This window comes from Oncorhynchus clarkii, chromosome 28 (assembly GCF_045791955.1).
Source record: "Oncorhynchus clarkii lewisi isolate Uvic-CL-2024 chromosome 28, UVic_Ocla_1.0, whole genome shotgun sequence".
Taxonomy (NCBI): domain Eukaryota; kingdom Metazoa; phylum Chordata; class Actinopteri; order Salmoniformes; family Salmonidae; genus Oncorhynchus; species Oncorhynchus clarkii.
Window position 1 is genome coordinate 30,875,591 of NC_092174.1, and position 26,330 is coordinate 30,901,920.

Here is a 26,330-nt window from a genome sequence, read left to right on the forward strand (position 1 = left end):
ATTGTGTGCCTCCCCCCCAACCCCTCTTACTGTTGTTTTATTTATTTACTTACCCACACACACACACACACACACACACACACACACACACACACCTTTTTTCTCACACTATTGGTTAGAGCCTGTAAGTAAGCATTTTACTGTAAGGTTGTATTTAGGTTGTAAGGTTGTATGTACCTGTTGTATTCGGCACACGTGACAAATACACTTTGATTTGATTTGATCCTAAAGAAAATATTGTACTTCTTACTCCACACATTTTCCCTGACACTCAAAAGTACTCATTACATTTTGAATGCAATTCACACACTTTTATCAAGAGAACATCCCTGGTCATCCCTACTGCCTCTGATCTGGCGGACTCACTAAACACAAATGCTTTGTTTTTAAATTATGTCTGAGTGTTGGAGTGTGCCCCTAGCTATCCGTAAATAAAATAAAAACATGAAAATTGTGCCATCCGGTTTGCTTAATATAAGGAATTTTAAATGATTTATACTTTTACTTTTACAGTATCAAACTTTCTTGTTAAATAAAAAAGTAAACTTGTTTTACTATATTTACTAATTACATTTACCTTTGTTACTTAAGTATATTTAAAACCCAAATATTTTTCTTAAGAAGTATTTTATTGGGTGACTTCCACTTTTACTTGAGTCATTTTATATTAAGGTATCTTTACTTTTACTCAAGTATAACAATTGGGTACTTTTTACACCACTGGAAAATAGGAAACAAAAAAAGTAATTATCACCAATGATAAATATCTGTAGCCTGCACTGATTAACCCGAATTAGCTCCATCACCACTGTCGGAACTAGAAGCACAAGCATTTTACTCCACCTACATTTAACATCTGCTAACCATGTGTATGTGACAAATAACATTTGTTTTGATTTGACCTCTAACCAGCAGCCCAGTGCCAAGTGAGATTTGAACTCTTTTCATTCTTCCCCTTCTTGCTTAATTGATGAAGTGATATCACACTAAGGTGAGGCTCTATATTTGACATGTTATGTGTGAGCACAGTATTCCATGTGTTGCATGGGTTTGAATGGAAATAGATCAGTCATTGAAGCTCTAGCCTGGCCAACACTCAGTCTCACCACTTTTTTCTCAGAATGGAAAGAACCATTTCATTCAGCTAGATGTCACATTTTGATGGTAATAAATTCACTTTTGTGGCGTACTATAATTTGAAAAGTGTTTATTTTCAAAACGTGATAAATGAAAAAAAATTACATTTGCATTTTTTCATCTTAATTGAATGTTTCATACCAGAGCCATGTGTTTAGAGAGATGGGACATTGAGGTTTCTTCAGTAGGATACATTGACATAACACTACAACATTATATGGCAGCTATGTTAGCTCCCTTGAACAGAATTAGCATTATGATGCATTTACATGATAATTCAAAATTATATGGCAGCCATGTTAGAAACCATTAACATTACATGGGGAATATTAAAAAAAGGCTATGTAACTGATCATCTACAATTAGAACAATATTTTAAAAATGCTTCTATCTGTATCCACTGTCCTGGGTTTTGTCGCTGGCACAAAAGTCAGTCATTTAGCAAATCATGTCCATTATACTGTATTTGTCTGTTGAGTTACCCTCTTAAGGATTGGACCCTTAAAAAAATTGGGGCTAAAATGACATACCCAAATCTAACTGCCTCTAGCTCAGAACCTAAAGCAATGATATGCATATTCTGGATACCAATTGAAAGGAAATACTTTGAAGTTTGTGGAAATGTGAAATGAATGTAAGAGAATATAACACATTAGATCTGGTGCCCCCCCCCATCATCTTTGAAATTCAATGAAAAAGGCCATAATGTACTATTCCAGGTTAGGGGCAATTTAGATCTTGGCCACTAGATGGCAGCATTGTACGTGCAACGTTTTATACTGGTTCAATGAACCATTGCATTTCTGTTCAAAATGTTGTCTCAAGACTGCCCAAATGTGCCTAATTGGTTTATTAATACATTTTCAAGTTCATAACTGTGCACTCTCCTCAAACAATAGCATGGTATTATTTCACTGTAATAGCTACTGTAAATTGGACAGTGCAGTTAGATTAATGAGAATTTAAGCTTTCTGCCTATATCAGATATGTCTATGTCCTGGGAAATGATCTTGTTACTTACAATCTCATGCTAATCACATTAGCCTACGTTAGCTCAACCGTCCCATGGGGGGGACACCGATCCCATAGGTTTAGGTTTCCCTAAATATTTTTGCCACACTTAGGAATATAATCAGAAACGTATCTTATTCATTTAGGCTAACCCGTGGCTTAGTCAGCCAGATGCGTAGACCGCTGTCACTCTCAGCTGTTCCCGTGCTACCTAGCGTTACGTAAGCTTTGAGCTCTTGAGTGTTGTGGACTTTTTTGTTATGGATCCCTTTGACAGTTTGAAGCCTGTGATATCTATTCCTTTTGGCCCATAGAAACTTTCTAAACAAAAGGAGAGAGCCAAGATCCACTAATGGGGAACAATAGGCTACTGTCTGCAAACATACAGAGGCTATAAACAGCGCGCTGTGTCACTCCGACAATAAGAATCAATCCATCTTTCACCGGCAAATGAACTTTCAATGTCTTTATTCTTCCTTAAATCCTTCCCTAAAGTCTATATAATCAAACTGAAAAAGCTTCCCTTTATTTATCCTAATCGAAAAACCCATAAAACCCCCATAAAATTGTTGTGTAAGTTGCTTAAATGTCCAAAAAGAAAACACACATTGTATAGACTGTTCACCCTCTGGATACAATAAACTGTCTATGTGATATTTGCACAGTATAGTTGAAACAAATGTAGTATTTTAATATTTATTTATGTATCAATACTGTCTAAAACCCAATCAGGATCATTTTTATATTGGAGTTCTGTTGTTTGGGGTGGGTTTATAGCGTTTACCACAAAACATTATTATTTGTCTCTCTAAAATAAAATTACCTTGCATATATTTCAAATAAAATCATGTGTCTTTTCACTAGCCCAGGTTATGGTAAGATGAAACATGATCTCTATCTTAAAATATGTCTGAAAATGCATATATCGCATTTTGGAATGAAACTCTTCATATGTTTTTGTTTGATACTAAAAATGTAATATATATACCAGTTCCCCAAATAGCGGCCCACAGGGGATTTTATTTGCCCCTATTGTTTTGATAGGTACATTTTTTGATTTGTCTTATTGTTGGACAATAAAACCCCCAGAAAACCAGCTCCAAGGCATTTACATTTTGTAAATCTGTTCCAAAGTATTCCCACGCATAGAGAGATTACTTCGACTAACCGGTGCCCCCGCACATTGACTCTGTACCAGTACCCCCTTGCATTTAGTCTCCCTATTGTTATTTTACTGCTGCTCTTTAATTACTTGTTACTTTTATTCATATATATATATATATATATATATATATATACAGTGCCTTGCGAAAGTATTTGGCCCCCTTGAACTTTGCGACCTTTTGCCACATTTCAGGCTTCAAACATAAAGATATAAAACTGTATTTTTTTGTGAAGAATCAACAACAAGTGGGACACAATCATGAAGTGGAACGACATTTATTGGATATTTCAAACTTTTTTAACAAATCAAAAACTGAAAAATTGGGCGTGCAAAATTATTCAGCCCCCTTAAGTTAATACTTTGTAGCGCCACCTTTTGCTGCGATTACAGCTGTAAGTCGCTTGGGGTATGTCTCTATCAGTTTTGCACATCGAGAGACTGACATTTTTTTCCCATTCCTCCTTGCAAAACAGCTCGAGCTCAGTGAGGTTGGATGGAGAGCATTTGTGAACAGCAGTTTTCAGTTCTTTCCACAAATTCTCGATTGGATTCAGGTCTGGACTTTGACTTTGCCATTCTAACACCTGGATATGTTTATTTTTGAACCATTCCATTGTAGATTTTGCTTTATGTTTTGGATCATTGTCTTGTTGGAAGACAAATCTCCGTCCCAGTCTCAGGTCTTTTGCAGACTCCATCAGGTTTTCTTCCAGAATGGTCCTGTATTTGGCTCCATCCATCTTCCCATCAATTTTAACCATCTTCCCTGTCCCTGCTGAAGAAAAGCAGGCCCAAACCATGATGCTGCCACCACCATGTTTGACAGTGGGGATGGTGTGTGCAGCTGTGTTGCTGGATATCTTTAAGAAATGGCTTTCTTCTTGCCACTCTTCCATAAAGGCCAGATTTGTGCAATATACGACTGATTGTTGTCCTATGGACAGAGTCTCCCACCTCAGCTGTAGATCTCTGCAGTTCATCCAGAGTGATCATGGGCCTCTTGGCTGCATCTCTGATCAGTCTTCTCCTTGTATGAGCTGAAAGTTTAGAGGGACGACCAGGTCTTGGTAGATTTGCAGTGGTCTGATACTCCTTCCATTTCAATATTATCGCTTGCACAGTGCTCCTTGGGATGTTTAAAGCTTGGGAAATATTTTTGTATCCAAATCCGGCTTTAAACTTCTTCACAACAGTATCTCAGACCTGCCTGGTGTGTTCCTTGTTCTTCATGATGCTCTCTGCGCTTTTGACGGACCTCTGAGACTATCACAGTGCAGGTGCATTTATACGGAGACTTGATTACACACAGGTGGATTGTATTTATCATCATTAGTCATTTAGGTCAACATTGGATCATTCAGAGATCCTCACTGAACTTCTGGAGAGAGTTTGCTGCACTGAAAGTAAAGGGGCTGAATAATTTTGCACGGCCAATTTTTCAGTTTTTGATTTGTTAAAAAAGTTTGAAATATCCAATAAATGTCGTTCCACTTAATGATTGTGTCCCACTTGTTGTTGATTCTTCACAAAAAAAATACAGTTTTATATCTTTATGTTTGAAGCCTGAAATGTGGCAAAAGGTCGCAAAGTTCAAGGGGGCCGAATACTTTCGCAAGGCACTGTATATATATGTGTGTGTGTGTGTGTGTGTGTGTGTGTGTGTGTTTTAAACTGCATTGTTGGTTAGGGGCTCATAAGTAAGCATTTCACTTTAAGGTCTACTACACCTGTTGTATTTGGCACATGTGACTAATAACATTTGGTTTATATGTGATCTTTGACAAATATTATATCTGTTTTGGCTTCTTGCGGTCAGTTTGTATTTTGCAGTCTACTGTATGTTCCGGCCCCCTGACCATCTTCTCCAGACAAAAAAAAGAGAGAAAAAAAGAAAAAAGAAATCAGCCCACGGCTGAATCTTGTTGATGATTCTGAAATATACATTTGAAAAAGGTACATACTGTACAGTATGTAGTTATTAGGGGTAGTAGGAAGCAGCTCTATTTTACAGTGGGAACCACTTGTCCCATTGTCCACTGAACCGCAGTATGTAAGGCAATATGCAGGGTATTCTAGTTCAGAGTAGTGCTTGTTGTGGCATCAAATATAACCAGTTAAACATCCTGTAGGTATATCTGCCACCAGATTCTTGTACTTATCTAACCAACTCTTGTCGTCCCCATCCCTTCTTTTTCCTTCTCTCCAACCTCCACTTCCTCCCTCCTTAGTTGGATGAAAAGGCCAAGGTGTGGGAACCCAGACAAACTAAAAGGCAACTCGAGGTCGCGGAAGCGGAGGTATGCACTGACGGGGCAGAAGTGGCAACGAACACATATCACTTACAGGTGAGAGACGTAGGCCGGCACATGCACGTACACACATCACCTAAAGGTGAGAGACGTAGGCCGGCACATGCACATACACACATCACCTAAAGGTGAGCGACGTAGGCCGGCACATGCACATACACACATCACCTAAAGGTGATCGACGTAGGCCGGCACATGCACGTACACACATCACCTAAAGGTGAGAGACGTAGGCCGGCACATGCACGTACACACATCACCTAAAGGTGAGCGACGTAGGCCGGCACATGCACGTACACACATCACCTAAAGGTGAGCGACGTAGGCCGGCACATGCACGTACACACATCACCTAAAGGTGAGCGACGTAGGCCGGCACATGCACATACACACATTACCTAAAGGTGAGAGACGTAGGCCGGCACATGCACGTACACACATCACCTAAAGGTGAGCGACGTAGGCCGGCACATGCACGTACACACATCACCTAAAGGTGAGCGACGTAGGCCGGCACATGCACGTACACACATCACCTAAAGGTGAGAGACGTAGGCCGGCACATGCACGTACACACATCACCTAAAGCTGAGCGACGTAGGCCGGCACATGCACGTACACACATCACCTAAAGGTGAGCGACGTAGGCCGGCACATGCACGTACACACATCACCTAAAGGTGAGCGACGTAGGCCGGCACATGCACGTACACACATCACCTAAAGGTGAGCGACGTTAGTCAACTATTATTATAGGGTTCCATGTTTGTCAGTGTAGCTATTCATTTGTGTTCTCACTCTCTCTTCCACTCTCTTTCTCCTTGGTCTCATATGCTCTCTGCATTTCCTTGGATACAGCACATATGGGCACACACAGAAATTGATTTACACAGATTAACATTTTGTGTGTAAATAGAAGTCAAGTCAGAGAACAGAATAAAGTTATGGAATGTTTTTCAACCTCTTCTTTGCATTCCTTTGCAGTTAACTTTTGTTTGCATTTTAAGAATACCAGCAGACAAACTACTTCATTTTAATAGCAAGGATGATCGAGGACAACTTTTCTCTTGTCCAATTCTCTAAGATTCTCTATGTAAATCATCCAATAATCTTACCAAAATATTCAAATTCCCCATCTTATCACGCGTGATTGCTAATGGGGTCTGAGAGAGCAGGATAACGGGTCCTCCTCGGCGCAGTGGGAAATTGACAGTTTACAGCCGGCATAGACGATAACTCTGTAAATTTATTCAAATCCTTCCTTCCTTCTTGCATGTGAATTGATGAGGCACCTCTTCTAATGGAATGTCAGTCTGCTTGGCTGTGCTGTCTGGCTGCACTCGCTCTGTAAAAATGAGTTGGGGAGAGAAAACGAGGGGAAGAAGATTTCTCTCGCTCTCACCGTCTGCAAACGACTGATAACGACAGCTATGTTAAAAGTGCAGTGAAAGCTGCTGGGCTTGTTGGACTAGTTTAAAAGTGAAACTTTTAGAGTGCCTCATCATCCATTTTAGAGAATATTCTCCCCAGGCAATAGTGGGAGAGGTGGTTTGAATTTGGGCAGATATGTGCTTCTGTCTGTTTTTCTATATTTAAAATGCTGTTTTTGTTGGGGCCTGCTTTGTGCTAAAGCTTCATCTTAATGATGTGAAATGTAGCAAGGTGTTAAATATTTTCTTCCAATTATTGTCAATGTCTTATATTGTCTTACCAGTGCACAATGGCTCTTGTCTAACTGGTGGTACCATCCAACTCTACAATCCCCCCCCCCCTCCCACCTCACCCAGGATGGATCACACAATCTGTTTTCCACTCTTTTATATTTTGTCTCTTAACATCAGGACCCAGATTCACAAAACCTAAGAAGGCACTTCTTCTTTACTGCTATTTTTTCCTTAAGTTTAGACTTATCAAGTTAAGCAGGTGCTATTCCTCAAAAATGTTATTGGAAATGTTCTTGCGCTATTTCTTATGTTTTCCCTAAAGCGAAAAGTTAAGCAAAAATTGGATTCTTTAAAAAAAAAATTGGGGGGGGGGGGGGTTTGTTTGATAAGTATCACTATTTCAGTATTGATTATTTTAAACCCAGATTGTTTTAGAACAGTAATCTCAGTAGGAAATATGCTAACATGATTGCCATTTCTAGCTTCATAGCTAGCTAAATTGGTTGCCTAGCAACAAACATCTTAAGAAGCAGGGGCACAACTTTTAGAAGTGGTGGGGACATCATTTTTTATCTAGATGGATAAACACTCCAAACAGCCTACCCGACCACTCGGAGGCATCCGCATGGTCCTAAATCACACCGTTTCCTTGTTTTGTATCACAGTCCAATGATAAAACTGTGGGGGAAATGCAATTTCAGAATATGGGGGGGGTAAGTCGATATTTGAGAAGTTCATAAGAAAATCATTAAATCTTAAGATATTGTTGAGGAATTGCACTTACAAATTATCCCATGAACTTATTTTTTTTTTTCTTAAGAAGTTTCTTAATTGTTGCATAAGAAGTGTTTTGTGAATCGGGGCCGAGGCCTTTATTGTAAAAACATGCTGTCGATGTAAATACAAAGATGTTCTTAATTGACTCACCCCCTCTTCCTCCCTCAGCATAAAGAACGTCACTCCCAAAGTGGGCGCCAGGGAGACCCACGATGCCATCCGGCGTGCGTTTGATGTGTGGCAAGGGGTGACGCCGCTCCGCTTCGAGGCTGTCCCTTACAGCGCCCTGGAGAGCGGCCGGCGGGACGTGGACATCACCATCATCTTCGCCTCAGGTGAGAATTGTATGGAATGGTTCTGGGGAGAGGAAACTGTATCTGAAACTACACTGTGTGTACAAAACATTAGGAACACGTTCCTAATATTGAGTTGCACCCCCTTTTGCCCTCCGAACAGCCTCAATTCATCGGGATGTGGACTTTACAAGGTGTCGAAAGTGTTCCACAGGGATGTTGGCCCAAGTTGATTCCAATTCTTCCTACAATGCTTCCCATTCTTGATACACACAGAAAACTGTTGAGCGTTAAAATTCCAACAGCGTTGCGGTTTTTGACACACTCAAACTGGTGCGCCTGGAACCTACCACCATACCCCGTTCAAAAGCACTTAAATCTTTTGTCTTGCCCATTCACCCTCTGAATGGCACACACACACAATGTCTCAAATGTCTCAAGGCTTAAAAATCCTTATTTAACCTTTCTCCTCTCCTTCATCAAGACTGATTGAAGTGGATTTAGCAAGTGACATTAATAAGGGAACATAGCTTTCACCTGGATTCACCTGATCAGTCTATGTCATGGAAAGAGCAGGTGTTCCTAATGTTTTGGGTACTCAGTGTATGTCTGTTGCCCTAATTCTGTTTTCCTAGTGTAAACTTTGAAGTTAAAATAAATTGATCTCACCTCAGGTTTCCACGGTGACAGCTCACCCTTCGACGGCGAGGGGGGGTTCCTAGCCCACGCCTACTTCCCGGGCCCTGGGATTGGAGGGGACACCCACTTCGACTCAGACGAACCCTGGACCTTAGGGAACCCCAACCATGACGGTGAGAGATGGAGGTGTGGGGGTTAGAGAGAGAGAGAGAGAGAGAGAGAGAGAGAGAGAGAGCGAGAGAGAGAGGAACAGGAACAGAGGAACAGATGGAAAAAGGAATATGGTTGTGAGAGAATCATCTCAAAGACTAATGCCATAGAAGAAAACAAATATACACAGTCTGCATATTTGATCATGCTGTATTGCACAGCACAAGGGGCCAGATTCACAAAACGTTAAGAAATGTCTTCTTAAAAGGTGCTACACATTTTTTTGCATTGTAATTTCAGCAAATGTCAATAATATACAGTACCAGCCAAAAGTTTGGACACCTACTCATTCAAGGGTTTTTCTTTATTTTTACTATTTTCTATATTGTAGAATAATAGTGAAGCCATCAAGACTATGAAATAACACATATGGAATCATGTAGTAACCAAAAAAGTGTTCAACAAATAAAAATATATTTTAGATAATTTAAAGTAGCCACCTTTTGCCTTGATGACAGCTTTGCACACTATTGGCATTCTCAAAACCAGCTTCACCTGGAATGCTTTTACAACAGTGAAGGAGTTCTCACATATGCTGAGCACTTGTTAGCTGCTTTTCCATCACTCTGCAATCCAAGTCATCCCAAACCATCTCAATTGGGTTGAGGTCAGGTGATTGTAGAGGCCAGGTCATCTGTTGCAGCACTCCATCACTCGCCATCTCGGTCAAATAAACCTTACACAGCCTGGAAGTGTGTTGGGTCATTTTCCTGTGGAAAATCAAATGATAGTCCCAGTAAGCCCAAACCAGATGGGATGGCGTATCGCTGCAGAATGCTGTGGTAGCCAAGCTGGTTAAGTGTGCCTTGAAGTCTAAATAAATCATAGACAGTGTCACCAGCAAAGGACCCCCACATCATCACACCTCCTCCATGCTTCACGGTGGGAACCACACAAGCGGAGATCATCCTTTAACCTACTCTGCGTCTCACGAAGACACTGTGGTTGGATCTAAAAATCGCAAATTTGAACTCAGACCATAAGACAGATTTGCACCAGCCTAATGTCCATTGCTCATGTTTCTTTACCCAAGCAAGTCTCTTCTTATTATTGGTGTCCTTTAGTAGTGGTATCTTTGCAGCAATTTGACCACGAAGGAATAAGGGCACAAGGCGAGACCCAAATGCAGACACAGGAGGCAGATGGTTGAGCTGAGTTATTTATTATAGCAAAAGGGGTAGGCAAAAGGCAGGTTGGGTACAAGCGAGAGTTTCTCAACCAGGTTAGAGTCCAAACGGTACAAGACGATAGGCAAGCTCGAGGTCAGGGCCAGCAGGGGTTCAGTAACCAGGTCAAAGTCCAAAAGGTACAAGACGATAGGCAGGCTCGTGGTCAGGAAGGCAGGCTCAGAGTCAGGACACGCAAGGGTCAAAACCAGGAGGGCGAGAAAAGAGAGACTGGAAAAAGCAGGAGTTGAGACACAAAAACGCTGGTTGATTTGACAAACAAGACGAACTGGCACAGAGGGAAAGGAAACACAGGGATAAATACACCGGGGATAATAAGCAACACCTGGAGGGGGTGGTCATAAGCACAAGGACAGGTGAAACAGATCAGGGCGTGACAGAAGGCCTGATTTACGCAGTCTCCTCTGAACAGTTGATGTTGAGATGTGTCTGTTACTTGAACTCTGTTAAGCATTTATTTGGGTTGCAATTTCTGAGGCTGGTAACTCTGATGAATTTATCCTCTGCAGCAGAGGTAACTCTGGGTCTTCATTTCCTCTGGCGGTCATCATGAGAGCCAGTTTCATCATAGTGCTTGATGGATTTTGCTAACGCAGTTGAAGAAACTTTCATTTTCTTGAAATGTTCCGAATTGACTGACCTTCATGTCTTAAAGTAATGATGGACTGTCATTTCTCTTTGCTTATTTGAGATGTTCTTGCCATAATATGCACTTTTCACAAATAGGGCTATCTTATGTATACCCCTACCTTGTCACAACACAACTGATTGACTCAGGCTCATTAAGAAGGAAAGGAATTCCACAAATGAACTGTTAACAAGACACATCTGTTAATTGAAATGTTTTCCCGGTGACTACCTCATGAAGCTGGTTGAGAGAATGCCAAGAATGTGCAAAGCTGTCATCAAGGCAAAGGGTGGCTACTTTGAAGAATCTCAAATATAAAATATACACTGCTCAAAAAAATAAAGGGAACACTAAAATAACACATCCTAGATCTGAATGAATGAAATATTCTTATTAAATACTCTTTTCTTTACATAGTTGAATGTGCCGACAACAAAATCACACAAATATGATCAATGGAATTCAAATGTATCAACCCATGGAGGTCTGGATTTGGAGTCACACTCAAAATTAAAGTGGAAAACCACACTACAGGCTGATCCAACTTTGATGTAATGTCCTTAAAACAATTCAAAATGAGGCTCAGTAGTGTGTGTGGCCTCCACATGCCTGTATGACCTCCCTACAACACCTGGGCATGCTCCTGATGAGGTGACGAATGGTCTCCTGAGGGATCTCCTCCCAGACCTGGACTAAAGCATCCGCCAACTCCTGGACAGTCTGTGGTGCAACGTGGCGTTGGTGGATGGAGCGAGACATGATGTCCCAGAAGTGCTCAATTGGATTCAGGTCTGGGGAACGGGCGGGCCAGTCCATAGCATCAATGCCTTCCTCTTGCAGGAACTGCTGACACACTCCAGCCACATGAGGTCTAGCATTGTCTTGCATTAGGAGGAACCCAGGGCCAACCGCACCAGCATATGGTCTCACAAGGGGTCTGAGGATCTCATCTTGGTACCTAATGGCAGTCAGGCTACCTCTGGCAAGCACATCGAGGCCCCCCACAAAAAATGCCACCCCACACCATGACTGACCCATCGCCAAACCGGTCATGCTGGAGGATGTTGCAGGCACCAGAACATTCTCCACGGCGTCTCCAGACTGTCACGTCTGTCACATGTGCTCAGTGTGAACCTGCTTTCATCTATGAAGAGCACAGGGTGCCAGTGGCGAATTTGCCAATCTTGGTGTTCTCTGGCAAATGAAAAACGTCCTGCACGGTGTTGGGCTGTAAGCACAACCCCCACCTGTGGACGTCGGGCCCTCATATACCACCCTCATGGAGTCTGTTTCTGACCTTTTGAGCAGACACATGCTGCTGGAGGTCATTTTGCAGGGCTCTGGCAGTGCTCCTCCTGCTCCTCCTTGCACAAATGCGGAGGTAGCAGTCCTGCTGCTGGGTTGTTTCCCTCCTACGGCCTCCTCCATGTCTCCTGTACTGGCCTGTCTCCTGGTAGCGCCTCCATGCTCTGGACACTACGCTGACAGACACAGCAAACCTTCGTGCCACAGCTCGCATTGATGTGTCATCCTGGATGAGCTGCACTACCTGAGCCACTTGTATGGGTTGTAGACTCCGTCTCATGCTACCACTAGAGTGAAAGCACCGTCAGCATTCAAAAGTGACCAAAACATCAGCCAGGAAACATAGGAACTGAGAAGTGGTCTGTGGTCCCCACCTGCAGAACCACTCCTTTATTGGGGGTGTCTTGCTAATTGCCTATAATTTCCACCTGTTGTCTATTCCATTTGCACAACAGCATGTGAAATGTATTGTCAATCAGTGTTGCTTCCTAAGCGGACAGTTTGATTTCACAGAAGTGTGATTGACTTGGAGTTACATTGTGTTGTTTAAGTGTTCCCTTTATTTTATTTTTGAGCAGTGTATTTTGATTTGTTTAACAAATACAAATACATTTTTACCTTTAGGCAAGTCAGTTATGAAGAAATTCGTATATACAATGACAGCCTACACCGGCCAAACCTTGACGACGCTGGGCCAATTGTGCACCGCCCTATTGGACTCCCAATCACGGCCGGTTGTGATACAGCCTGGATTCGAACCAGGTTGTCTGTAGTGACGCATCTAGCAATGAGATGCAGTGCCTAAGACTGCTGCACAACTCGGGAGTTAAAAATGTTTTTGGTTACTAGATGATTCCATATGTGTTATTTCATAGTTTTGATAGAAAATAGTAAAAAGAAAAACCCTTGAGTCGGTGTGTCCAAACGTTTGACTGGTACTGTACCTGTATCTGATGCTAATAGTGGAATGATAGTGTTTCACAGTATTACTTAGCAGCCAGTGTTGTGATACGCTGTGATATTCATCTACTGATTTCTCCCGCCATAGTGGCATCTGTTGTCAAAATGGGAAAGCGGATCTGACTTTGTGGCTGAGTTAACTAGTGTAAATCGCTTTGTAATTTCCTGGTTGCTAAAATTCTACGCTCTTTGCTCAATTTCAGTTTAGGATGGACAAAGTTGATTTACTGTTTAACAGAATTTGTTTCTAGAAAAGTGAGGCAAGCAATCCCCCCTCCATAAAACAAAATTTGACACCAAGGTTTTTTATAAATAGCGGAGAATTAATAAATGAGTACTTTACCACATTTTCCAACACAACTGTGCAAGCGCTAGGCTGAATGTGGGCTTCCAAGAGTTATATTATTCCAAACGAAAACCTATGCTAGGAAATCCTACCTGTGTTATTTTGGAAAATAATGCAATGTTACAATGTTAGTTATAATCATGAGAAATTAAACGCAATGGGCCGCATATCTTGTGGCAGTTTCTTTATTCTGAATATCTCTGATTAACATCAATAACAGCATTATTAGCATGTGTATAATATTTTACAATATCCTATGTGTTTTTTCTAATAAAAAAGGTTTTGACAAAATGTATAATAATTGAATTACTTAAATGCAGCCTTACTAGGCTTTAACAAAAATAAAATACACATTAAAAGGCCTATCATAAACACACTTTATAGGAGAATAGGCTGCTGTATATAAAGAGGGACAATCTGTAATGTAGATGCAGGGAGTCAGGAAGCAGGTGCAGTTTGAGAGTTTAATATTAATGAACATGTAACAATAAAAAAACAAGGAATGCGTCTGAACTTGTAACAGACAATAATGCCTGATGGGAAATAACAACTAAATGCTATATATAGGGGGAGTAATCAGGGAAGTGATAAGGTCCAGGTGTGCCTGATGATGAGGTGCAGGTGTGCGTAATGAAGGGTTGCCAGGACTGGTGGTTAGTAAACCGGTGACATCGAACACCAGAGGGGAGGAGCAGGAGTAAACGTGACAGCCGTTGATGAGGAAGAAAGGCTTTCCTGATGCATATGTCCCACAGTGAGGGTGAGTGGTGCTGTGATGTGTGACATTCCCGTATCCCAGAGGTCGTCCAGCCAACGCTTGAACCAGAAATGGAGAGGAAAGAGAGCATGAGGGAATGTTACAAAGGGAAACCCAGACGCGAGCTGCCCAGTGACGCGAGCCTACCAGTCGAGCTAAATGCCTTTTATGTTCGCTTCGAGGCAAGCAACACTGAAGCATGCATGAGAGCACCAGCTGTTTTGGATGACTGTGTGATTACTCTCTTGGTAGCCGATGTGAACAAAACCTTCAAACAGGTCAACATTCACAAAGCCCCTGGGCCAGACGGATTACCAGGACGTGTACTCAAAGTTGCGTGGCAAACTGTAAAGTGTCTTCACTAACATTTTCAACATCTCCCTGACCGAGGCTGAAATACCTACATGTTTCAAGCAGACCACCATAGTCCCTGTGCCCAAGGAAGTGAAGGTAATCTGCCTAAATGATTACCGCCACGTGGCACTCATGTCGGTAGCCATGAAGTGCTTTGAAAGGCTGTTCATGGCTTACATCAACAGCATCCTCCCGGACACCCTAAACGCACCCCAATTCGCAGATCCACAGATGACACAATCTCAATTGCACTCCACACTGCCCTTTCTCACCTGGACAAAAGGAACACCTATGTGAGAATGCTGTTCATTGACTACAGCTCAGCGTTCAACACCATAGTGCCCACAAAGCTCATCACTAAGCTAAGGACTCTGGGACTAAACACCTCCCTCTGCAACTGGATCCTGGACTTCCTGACAGGCCGCTCCCAGATGGTAAGAGTAGGCAACAACCCGTCTGCCACGCTGATCCTTAATACTGGGGCCCCACAGTTAGTCCCCACCTGTATTCCCTGTTCACCCACGACTGCGTGGCCAAACACGACTCCAACACCATCATTACGTTTGCTGACGACACAACAGTGTTAGGCCTGATCACCAACAACGATGAGATGGCCTATAGGGAGGAGGTCAGAGAACTGGCAGTGTGGTGCCAGGACAACAACCTCTCCCTTAATGTGAGCAAGACAAAGGAGCTGATCGTGGGCCGAACATGCGCCCATTACCATCGATGGGGCTGTAGTGGACCGGGTCGGGAGTTTCAAATTCCTTGGTGTCCACATCATCAACAAACAATCATGGTCCAAACATACCAAGACAGTCGTGAAGAGGGCACGATAAAACCTTTTCCCCTCAAGAGACTGAAAAGATTTGGTATGGGTCCCCAGATCCTCAAAAGGTTCTACAGCTGCACCATCGAGAGCATCCTGACCTGTTGCATCTCCGCCTGGTATGGCAACTGCTCGGCATCTGACCATAAGGCGCTACAGAGGGTAGTGCGAACGGCCCAGCACATCACTGGGGCCAAGCTTCCTGCCATTCAGGACCTATACAATAGGCGGTGTCAGAGGAAAGCCCATAAAATTGCCAGAGACTCCAGTCAGCCAAGTTTTAGACTATTTTCTCTGCTACCGCACAGCAAGCGGTACCGGAACGCCAAGTCTACAACCAAAAGGCTCCTCAACAGCTTCTACCCCCAAGACATTAGACTGCTGAACAATTCATAAAATTCGCCACCGGACAATTTACATTGACCCCTCCCTCCCATCCCACCCCACCCCTCTTGCACACTGCTGCTACTCGCTGTTTGTTTGTTACCTATGCATAGTCACTTCACCCCCACCTACGATTACCTCAACTAGCCTGTACCCCTGCACACTGTCTCGGTACCGGTGCCCCCTGTATATAGCCTCGTCATTGTTATTCTTATTGTGTTACTTTTTATTATTACTTTTTATTTTAGCCTACTTGGTAAATATTTTCTTCTTCTTGAACTGCACTGTTGGTTAAGGACTTGTCAGTAAACATTTCATGGTAAAGTCTACACTTGTTGTATTCGGCGCATGTGGAAAATAAAGTTTGATTTGATTTTTGATTCGATTTGATGTTCAGTGAGATGGCAAGGGATTCGTCATTGAAATTCCCTGCAGCACAGCAGTCCACTAGAGCAGTAGATACAGCATATGAGGGACAGCCAGCTAGTGATAGACACTAGAAAGGGTTTGGTGGAAAGTGAGGATGGTGGAATAGTTGCGCCAAGCCTAGGAGACGGATGATCATGGGACCTTCCGTCCCTCTGCTCTTGTGGACCCTGGGTTGGGACATATCGGACACTGCTGAAGCTGGTGTCCCTCCTGTCCACAATAGGGACAGAGCCCCAGCTGTCTATGACGGTGTCGCTCAGCCGCAGGGAGGCGCCTGGCCCCTATCTCCATGAGTTCAGGCTCTGACTCAGATTGGTCAACAAAGGAGGGAGAGAGGTGATGGTGGTTCCGACGCTCCCGCAGAAGGTTATCCAGACAGATGGACATCACGATAAGTGCGTCCAAGAAGAGGGTGTCATCTCGGCACGCCAACTCCATCTGGATCTCCTCGCGCAATCCTCTTCAGAATAGGGTGCATTCCATCCGTTTGATGCTGCCACTGTCCTGAAGGTGAGGATGTACTCTGCTGCTGTCAGGCCTTCCTGCCGTAGGTGGAGTAAGTGCTCATCTCAATCTCTGCGCTCTAGTGGATGGTCGAAGACCCCCCTGAACAGAGCCAAGAACCCCTCATATGAAACCAGCTCCTCTTCTCCTCTCTCCCAGATGGCCGTAGCCCACTCCAATGCCCGTCCAGTCAGCAGGGAAATAACCATGGCAACCTTGCACCTCTCAGTGGTGGGGGCTCCCATCTGATGAGCGAAATTATTATGGTGGAAAATAAGTATTTGGTCAATAACAAAAGTTTATCTCAATACTTTGTTATATACCCTTTGTTGGCAATGACAGAGGTCAAACGTTTTCTGTAAGTCTTCACAAGGTTTTCACACACTGTTGCTGGTATTTTGGCCCATTCCTCCATGCAGATCTCCTGTAGAGCAGTGATGTTTTGGGGCTGTTGCTGGGCAACACGGACTTTCAACTCCCTCCAAAGATTTTCTATGGGGTTGAGATCTGGAGACTGGCTAGGCCACTCCAGGACCTTGAAATGCTTCTTACGAAGCCACTCCTTCGTTGCCCGGGCGGTGTGTTTGGGATCATTGTCATGCTGAAAGACCCAGCCACGTTTCATCTTCAATGCCCTTGCTGATGGAAGGAGGTTTTCACTCAAAATCTCACGATACATTCTTTCCTTTACACGGATCAGTCGTCCTGGTCCCTTTGCAGAAAAACAGCCCCAAAGCATGATGTTTCCACCCCCATGCTTCACAGTAGGTATGGTGTTCTTTGGATGCAACTCAGCATTTTTTTGTCCTCCAAACACGACGAGTTTAGTTTTTACCAAAAAGTTATATTTTGGTTTCATCTGACCACATGACATTCTCCCAATCTTCTTCTGGATCATCCAAATGCTCTCTAGCAAACTTCAGACGGGCCTGGACATGTACTGGCTTAAGCAGGCACTGCAGGATTTGAGTCCCTGGCGGCGTAGTGTGTTACTGATGGTAGGTTTTGTTATTTTGGTCCCAGCTCTCTTCAGGTCATTCACTAGGTCCCCCATGCACGTATTACTGTGGTCCTGCTGCTGTGTGTGTGTGTGTGTGTGTGTGTGTGTGTGTGTGTGTGTGTGTGTGTGTGTGTGTGTGTGTGTGTGTGTGTGTGTGTGTGTGTGTGTGTGTGTGTGTGCGTGCGTGCGTGCGTGCATGCGCGTGCGTGTGTGCGTGCGTGTGCGTGCGTGTGTGTGCGTGCGTGTGTGTGTGTTGTATAGCAGGACATGATGAGTGTTCCAATGCCCTGGGCATGGTGTAAGCTGTGGCTCCTGAAGACATCTCCAAGCCTCAATAACCTCCTCCTAACCTTGTGTTTGATGTATTTGATACCATTCCACCTATTCCACTCCAGTCATTACCACGTGCCTGTCCTCCACCAAGTAAGGTGCCACCAGCCTCCTGTGGTGTGTGCGTGCGTGTGTGTTTCTAATCCATAGTCTCTATCGCCCTTCCCAGGTAATGACCTGTTCCTGGTGGCAGTCCATGAGCTGGGTCATGCCCTTGGCCTAGAGCACTCCAACGACCCCACAGCCATCATGGCTCCCTTCTATCAGTACATGGACACAGAGAACTTTAAACTACCTCACGATGACCTTCAGGGCATCCAGAAAATCTATGGTACTGTGTCTATCTATGGTACTGAATTTCCTACATTTTATTTTATTATAAGCATGCCCTCAATATCTGTTCATTACACTAAACCAAGTAGTATGTTAATATTTGTCTAGTCTACATGTTTCTTTAAATGAGTTTCATTGTTTTCATTGAAGGAACAAATGTTAAATGATAATGTTAAATTAAAATGTTCAATGACAAAATAATTACAATGATAATGTTATTTTGTGATGCCCTTAGCTAGTTAGCTGGCTAGGCTAATGTGTCCCATTCATCTCCAGGTCCGCCAGACAGGTCCTCCCAGCCCACCAGAGCCCCACCCACGGCCCCTCCCCCGCGCTTCCACCCCCCCTCGGAACCCCGTAAGCACGACCGCCAGGTCCGGCCCCACCGCCCTCCTCAGGGCGCAAAACCCTCCAACCCCAACGCCAATCCCAACATCTGTGACGGAGGCTTCAACACCCTGGCCATCCTCAGACAGGAGCTGTTCGTATTCAAGGTAGGTTGGCATGTACAGATACTGTATGATGTACCCTTGTCTAACCTATATAATCTCATGAACACAGTGTTAAAAAGGTTGGTTTGCATGAGGAGGTAGAGATGGGCGCTGAAGGGTTTCAGTGGAATCCATCACTCCTGGTGTTAGACAGCGAAGCAGGTTTCAGAGTTTAGGTAATTCTTCAGTAGAGAGAAGGGGATGAAAATGATGAAACAGATCATGTGTTTTTGTCTACATGTGTGTAGGACCAGTGGTTCTGGAGAGTGAGGGACAACTCGGTGGTCCCTGGCTACCCTATGGAGATCAACTTCTTCTGGAGAGGCCTGCCCGCCAAGATCGACGCCGTCTACGAAAACAGCGAGGGGAAGTTTGTCTTCTTCAAAGGTGAGAGAAGAGAATGAGAGCGAGAGGGGAGAGAAAGAGAGATGGAGGAGATGAAATGGAGCTTATTTTACTCTTGTATCAACAGAAAGTAGCATTAGGTTTGAAGGTTAGTTAGAGGAGAGAAATTTAGAAAGAAAGACAGAGCAAAGAATTTTGTTTGTGGTCATCACAGTGTCATAACTGTAAAAGAAATACAAATGTTTGTTTTGTTTACTCAGCTTTTTGGTCAAATTGTTACCAGAATTTAACATGTTTAGTTCCAACATGAGATAACGTTGACAAAATTGAAGTCAACTTAGTTTTTGTGTCATCCAACTAGAAATGATTTATTTTGGCAGAAATGCCAGAAAATGCTTTGGAACTAGTTACACACACAGTGCTTTTAATTTAACACACGTTGACAAACATGATTACATTGTGCATGTTAATTTATACAGTAAGTCGTATTCAACATGTCATTGTTGAACATGTCATGTCAAGTACTGTATAAATGAACATCCAAAATGTAATCATGTATGTCAACATGTGTCAAATATGTAAATTGAAAACATTGTATGTTAAAAGCGCTGTGTAACTAGTTCCACATATTTTTTTTGTAAGATGCCAAAAATATACATTTTTCTAGTTGAATGAACATATGAGACAAATTGAGCAAACACACAATTTAAAGTGGACCGAATTTTTGTGTGTGTTTTCTCATGTTGGGCAACCTAACATTCAGGTCAAACTTAGACCAAAAAGTTGAGTAAACAAAAAAAATAACCAGTTAATTGAAACAACTAGATTTGTGTGTATTTTTTAATGTATTTTTAATTTATATTGTACTAATAAGTATACAAGAGAATGCCACTTCAATTAGTAGAAATATTGCTTGTATGTTCTAAATAGCATCCATTTTGTTATTTATGATACTGTACTGTATAATAACGGGTGAGAGTTCAGCCCCTCCTCCATCCCTGCATCCCTCCATCAGGCAGATTAACATGACATCTGTCCTCCAGCAGGATCACAAAGAGTCTCATGCTTTATTTATTCCCTGATGGAGGAGCTACTTGCTGGACTGGACTTACTCACAATGCTATAGTTGCCCCTTTCCGTATCCACTATAATAAAACTACTGTAGAGTAGCTCTTTAATACACGCATAAGACTATTATTAGCTCTTTAAAATACTTTAAAATACTCTAACACTATCTTAGCTGTAATATACTCCAACACTATCTTAGCTGTAATATACTCTAACACTATCTTAGCTGTAATATACTCCAACACTATCTTAGCTGTAATATACTCCAACACTATCTTAGCTGTAATATACTCCAACACTATCTTAGTTGTAAGTGGTGCAGTGGTCTAAGACGCTGCATCTCAGTGTAAGAGGCGTCACTGCAGTACCTGGTTTGAATCCAGGCTGCAACACATCTGGCTGTGATTGGGAGTCCAATAGGGTGGTGCACAATTGGCCCAATGTCTTCCAGGTTTGGCCGGGGTAGGCCGTCATTCTAAATAAGAATTCATTCTTAACTGGCTTGCCTAGTTAAATAAAGGTTCAATTAAAATACTCACAACACTATCTTAGCTCTAATATACTCGCAGCACTATCTTAGCTTTAATATACTCACAACACTGCCCTAGCTGTAATATACTCACAACACTCTCTTAGCTGTAATATACTCACAACACTATCCTAGCTTTAATATACTCACAACACTATTTTAGATCTAATATACTCCAACACTATCTTAGCTCTAATATACTCACAACACTATTTTAGCTCTAATATACTCCAACACTATCTTAGCTAAGATTCTTAAAACTGCATTGTTGGTTAAGGGCTTGTAAGTAAACCATTCATGGTAAGTGTTGTATTCAGCGTATGTGACAGACACAATTTTATTTTATTTTATTTATACTCACAACAATACAGTATCTTAGCTCTAATATGCTCACAACACTATCTTTGCTTTAATATACTCACAATGCTATCTTAGCTCTAATATACTCACAATGCTATCTTAGCTCTAATATACTCACAACACTATCTTCGCTCTAATATACTCACAACAACACTATCTTCGCTCTAATATACTCACAATGCTATCTTAGCTCTAATATACTCACAATGCTATCTTAGCTCTAATATACTCACAATGCTATCTTAGCTCTAATATACTCACAATGCTATCTTAGCTCTAATATACTCACAATGCTATCTTAGCTCTAATATACTCACAATGCTATCTTAGGTCTAATATACTCACAATGCTATCTTAGCTCTAATATACTCAGAACACTATAGTAGCTTTAATATACTCACAACACTATAGTAGCTCTTTACATCTGTCTGAACGATGCTAATAAGGCCTTATTATTAGACTGAATTAAGCAGCTATACGGCAATAATGCTCATCATGTTACTGCAAAAAGCAAGGCCTATTTCCTAGCAAAAGTGTAAAACATAATGCTTGGACCCAGGCTCTGTTTGTGATTACTGGACAAATATGATCACTGATCCATTTGTGACTGTGTTTGTTTTAGGAAACCGGTTCTGGGTGTTCAAGGACACTACTTTGCAGCCCACCTACCCTCAGGACATCTCTCTGTTTGGGAGTGGGATGCCCACCCAGAGTATAGAGACTGCTGTGTGGTGGGAGGACGTAGCCAAGACATATTTCTTCAAGGGAGACAGGTCTGTTTGACCTTTTCATTTATCCATTACGATACATTGATTTTATCCAAAAGTGTAGCTGATTCTAGAATTTTCCATCTATCTGTTGCATTAAATTGGTTAGATTGTGAATTATAGGTTATACATGATACTGTATTAGTTTTGTCAATGACAATGATCACTGGCGTATCACTCACCCCCGCAGCCCCGGCAATGTGGGGGGCCCACGAGCTCTGGGGTCCCCCTGGAGGTTGTGCCCCCTCCCCAGATAGCATAGGAACACGTCATAAGCATAGCAACATTTTTAGAATTACAGGAAATTAGCTTTAAATCTGAAAATAATTATAATCTCAGCCTCATGGCAAAATGTTATCTATGAGATTAGCTATGAATGTCACGTCCTGACCTTAGAGAGCTGTTTTATTTCTCTATTTGGTTAGGTCAGGGTGTGATGTGGGGTGGGCCTTCTATGTTTTGTATTCTATGTTTCTTTATTTCTATGTTTTGGCCGGGTATGGTTCTCAATCAGGGACAGCTGTCTATCGTTGTCTCTGATTTGGAATCGTACTTAGGTAGCCCTTTTTCCCTCCTTTCAGTGTGGGTATTTGACTTTTGTTAGTGGCACTATAGCCCTGTTTCTTTATTTGTTGTTTTGGTGGCGACATTTAAAATAAAGGGAAAATGTATGAACTTTGGTCCACTTCTTTCGACGGCCGTGACAGAACTACCCACCACAAAAGGACCAAGCAGCGTAGTAAGGGGGACTCATGGACTTGGGAGGAAATCCTGGACAGTAAAGGACCCTGGAGGCAGGCTGGGGAATATTGTCATCCCAAGGAGGAGCTGGAGGCAGCAAAGGCGGAAAAGCTACGCTACGAGGAATTGGCTCAACGAAGCATGCACAAGAGGCAGCCCCAAAAAATGTTTGGGAGGAGGCACACGGGGAGATTGGCGGAGTTGGGTTATAGACCTGAGCCAACTCCCTGTGCTTACCGTGGCGAGCATCGTACTGGTCAGGCACCGTGTTATGCGGTGGAGCGCACGGTGTCTCCAGTGCGCGTTCACAGCCCGGTGCTCTACCTTCCAGCTCCCTGAATGGCCGGGCTAGAGTGGGCATCCAGCCAGGTCGGAGGGTGCTGGCTCAGCGCATCTGGCCGCCAGTACGTCTCTACGGCCAAGGATATCCTGCGCCGGCTCTGCGCACTGTGTCTCCGGTGCATCTGCACAGCCCAGTGCGTCCTGTGCCTGCGCCCCGCATGTGCCGGGCCAAAGTAACCATCCGGCCAGGACGGGTTGTGCAGGCTCTACGCTCGAGACCTCCAGTGCGCCTTCACGGCCCAGTGTATCCTGTCCCCGCTCCCAGGGAGCGGCGAGGGTGCCCAGTCCGGGGCCCGCGGCGAGGGTGCCCAGTCCGAGGGTCCCCAGTCCGGGGCCCGCAGAGAGAGTCCCCAGTCCAGGGTCGGCGGCGAGGGTCCCCACACCAGAGGCGCCACCAAAGTGGGGTGAGCCAGAGGTGGAACGGGGTCTACGTCCCGCACCAGAGCCGCCACCCCGGCTAGATGCCCACCCGGACCCTCCCCTATAGGTTCAGGTTTTGCGGCCGGAGTCAGCACCTTTGGGGGGGGTGGTACTGTCACGCCCTGACCTTAGAGAGACGTTTTATTTCTCTATTTGGTTAGGTCAGGGTGTGATGTGGGGTGGGCATTCTATGTTTTGTTTTCTAGGTTTCTTTATTTCTATGTTTTGACCGGGTATGGTTCTCAATCAAGGACAGCTGTCTATCGTTGTCTCTGATTGGGAATCAGTGTGGGTAGTTGACTTTTGTTAGTGGCACTATAGCCCTGTAAGCTTCACGGTTGTTTGTTGTTTTGTTGGCGGCATTTTAAATAAAAGGAAAATGTACGCTCACCACGCCGTACTGTGGTCCACTTCTTTCGACGGCAATGAAACTTCAAATTTTTCTCTAAACTGTGGTACACCACTGACTGTGGAAAAAAGGCTAGCTGATATAAAGCTCACTGTGAGATGCTATAATTAGTACATGATTTACTGTATACTAACGTGACACAAACATTTGGTGGATCTGTCATGATGAAATCATATGAGGTCCTAACCCTGTTGTGAGAGAAGATAAAATGCTTTGTCATCATTCTGTAGCAAACTGTTGCATAATTCCATTATCTTGATCCTAAACAGTTGTGTGTATGTATAGGATCATGAGATGATAATGTTGGTGCATGTGACTGTGTGTTTGTGTGTGTAGTCTTTCTGGATATTGACCGCAGTGTATCTTTCCTACCTGGCATTAGATATTGGAGGTACAATGAAGACATGAGAAACATGGACCCTGGTTACCCCAAACCCATCACAGTGTGGAAGGGCATCCCTGACTCTCCTCAGGGAGCGTTTGTGGACAAGGCCAACGGTAGGCCATCCGTTCCTCCCTCTATACCCCTCAAACTCAACTCCAGACTTCAAAGCCAGTTCCATCGCATTTTTTAAATGGTTCCTCTCTAATCAGGGTCTAATTTAGACCTGGGAGACCAGGTGGGTGAAATTAATTATCAGGTAGGACAGAAAACCAGCAGACTCTGGATCTCGTAGGGTAAGAGCTGAATACCCCTGCTCTATATCATCCTTCATTTCTGCATCACATCTCTTTATAATGACTAAAATAGGCCTATTTTCTCCTTATATAGTCTACTTATGCCTTGCTTCTCAGTACAGAAAGTAAAGATTGGGTTATAAAACTAGCAAACCAAAGTTAAGGAGAAACTATTAGCTTGTATGAATGTTTAAATGTTGAGTTTTTTTCCTCCTCCTTTGAACAGGATTCACCTACTTCTACAAGGGGAAGGAGTATTGGAAGTTCAACAACCAGCGGTTGCGTGTGGAGCCGGGCTACCCCCGCTCAATCCTGAGGGACTTCATGGGCTGTGACGGCCTACCAGCTGACCCCGACTGGGACTGGAGCCCTCCGGAGGTGGAGGAGCGCCACTACGACAGCAGCAGTGGTGACGTGGACATCATCATCAAGCTGGACAGCACGGGGGGCACGGAGAAGGCCGTGGCTATCGCCATCCCCTGTATCCTGGCGCTGTGCATGATGGTCCTACTCTACACCGTCTTCCAGTTCAGGAGGAAGAGCACGCAGAGACACATACTGTACTGCAAGCGCTCCATGCAGGAGTGGGTCTGATCTAAACCAGAGAGGGGACTGGAACTGTAGAAGTGTATGGAACTCCCTCTAGGCACTGTAGGGAAGAGTTATCAAACTCCTATTGTTCTGTAGTTGTTGAACTAAGCCCTTCTGTGGATGGACAGTATATACAGTACAGTAGAGGAGTCCTCCTAACATGGTCAAAACAGTGCTTTGCCCTCTTTGTGACATGCAAGGTGGAGTGAAGCTAGCCCTCTCATTCAACACTATGAGGGACTGTGGCTGCCAAATCCAACTGAGAGGCATTTGCTTTAACTCTAGACTATCTTTGTGTACACTCAGTAGTTATTGGAGAAAGAGGAAAGTTGTGTGGGACCTATGTCTATCTCTGTCTCTGCACGCCCCTAACAAGCCCTTACTAACTACAGTACAGTGGACCATTTAGTAATAGGCTACTACTTTTTATTTTCGTGTCCTAGTAAAGTTTGCCCAGACTCTGTGCTTTTTGATTGAATTATCTATAAAAGATTAGTACTTGTGAGGTGGACTGTCTGATACCCAAACCAAATATGACCTTTGACCTATCTTTCTTTCCCAGAAAGGATTATGACTCTGGATTCTTTGTTGGGATGTTTAATTCTAATCCATGGATCTAACATCATTGTGACATTCCATCACACTCACGTTTTCTTTGACCATGTCTTTTCCATATATGCCTGTGACCATCTGTCTGGTCTGGTCTGGTGTGCTCTGCTCTAGTGTGCTCTGCTCTGCTCTAGTGTGCTCTGGTCTGGTCTGGTGTGCTCTGCTCTGGTCTGGTGTGCTCTGGTCTGGTCTGGTGTGTTCTGGTCTGGTCTGGTGTACTCTGCTCTGGTCTGGTGTGCTCTGGTCTGGTCTGGTGTGTTCTGGTCTGGTGTGCTCTGCTCTGGTCTGGTGTGCTCTGGTCTGGTGTGTTCTGGTCTGCTCTCTGTCAAGTTTCACGTTTTATTTGTCACATGCACAAGTACAGTGAAATGCATAAATTGCAAGCCCTACCCAACAGTGCAGTATTTAATATCAAAATAGTATAACTAA

The 26,330-nt window shown here is 43.4% G+C and overlaps 1 protein-coding gene across 1 annotated transcript in view; it reads left to right on the top strand.

The window, feature by feature from the left end:
• The window catches only part of LOC139387223 (matrix metallopeptidase 16b (membrane-inserted)), a 38,921-nt gene extending 12,798 nt beyond the window's left edge, over positions 1 to 26,123 (top strand). Inside the window, exons 3-12 of the mRNA XM_071133306.1 lie at positions 977 to 991; positions 5,542 to 5,658; positions 8,232 to 8,398; positions 9,031 to 9,168; positions 18,388 to 18,549; positions 18,828 to 19,045; positions 19,291 to 19,429; positions 21,967 to 22,117; positions 24,406 to 24,521; positions 24,928 to 26,123. Coding sequence (XP_070989407.1) covers positions 977 to 991; positions 5,542 to 5,658; positions 8,232 to 8,398; positions 9,031 to 9,168; positions 18,388 to 18,549; positions 18,828 to 19,045; positions 19,291 to 19,429; positions 21,967 to 22,117; positions 24,406 to 24,521; positions 24,928 to 25,295 — 1,591 coding nt within the window. The 3' untranslated portion in view covers positions 25,296 to 26,123. The remainder of the gene's footprint in view (positions 1 to 976; positions 992 to 5,541; positions 5,659 to 8,231; positions 8,399 to 9,030; positions 9,169 to 18,387; positions 18,550 to 18,827; positions 19,046 to 19,290; positions 19,430 to 21,966; positions 22,118 to 24,405; positions 24,522 to 24,927) is intronic.
• The last annotated feature ends 207 nt before the right edge of the window (positions 26,124 to 26,330 follow it).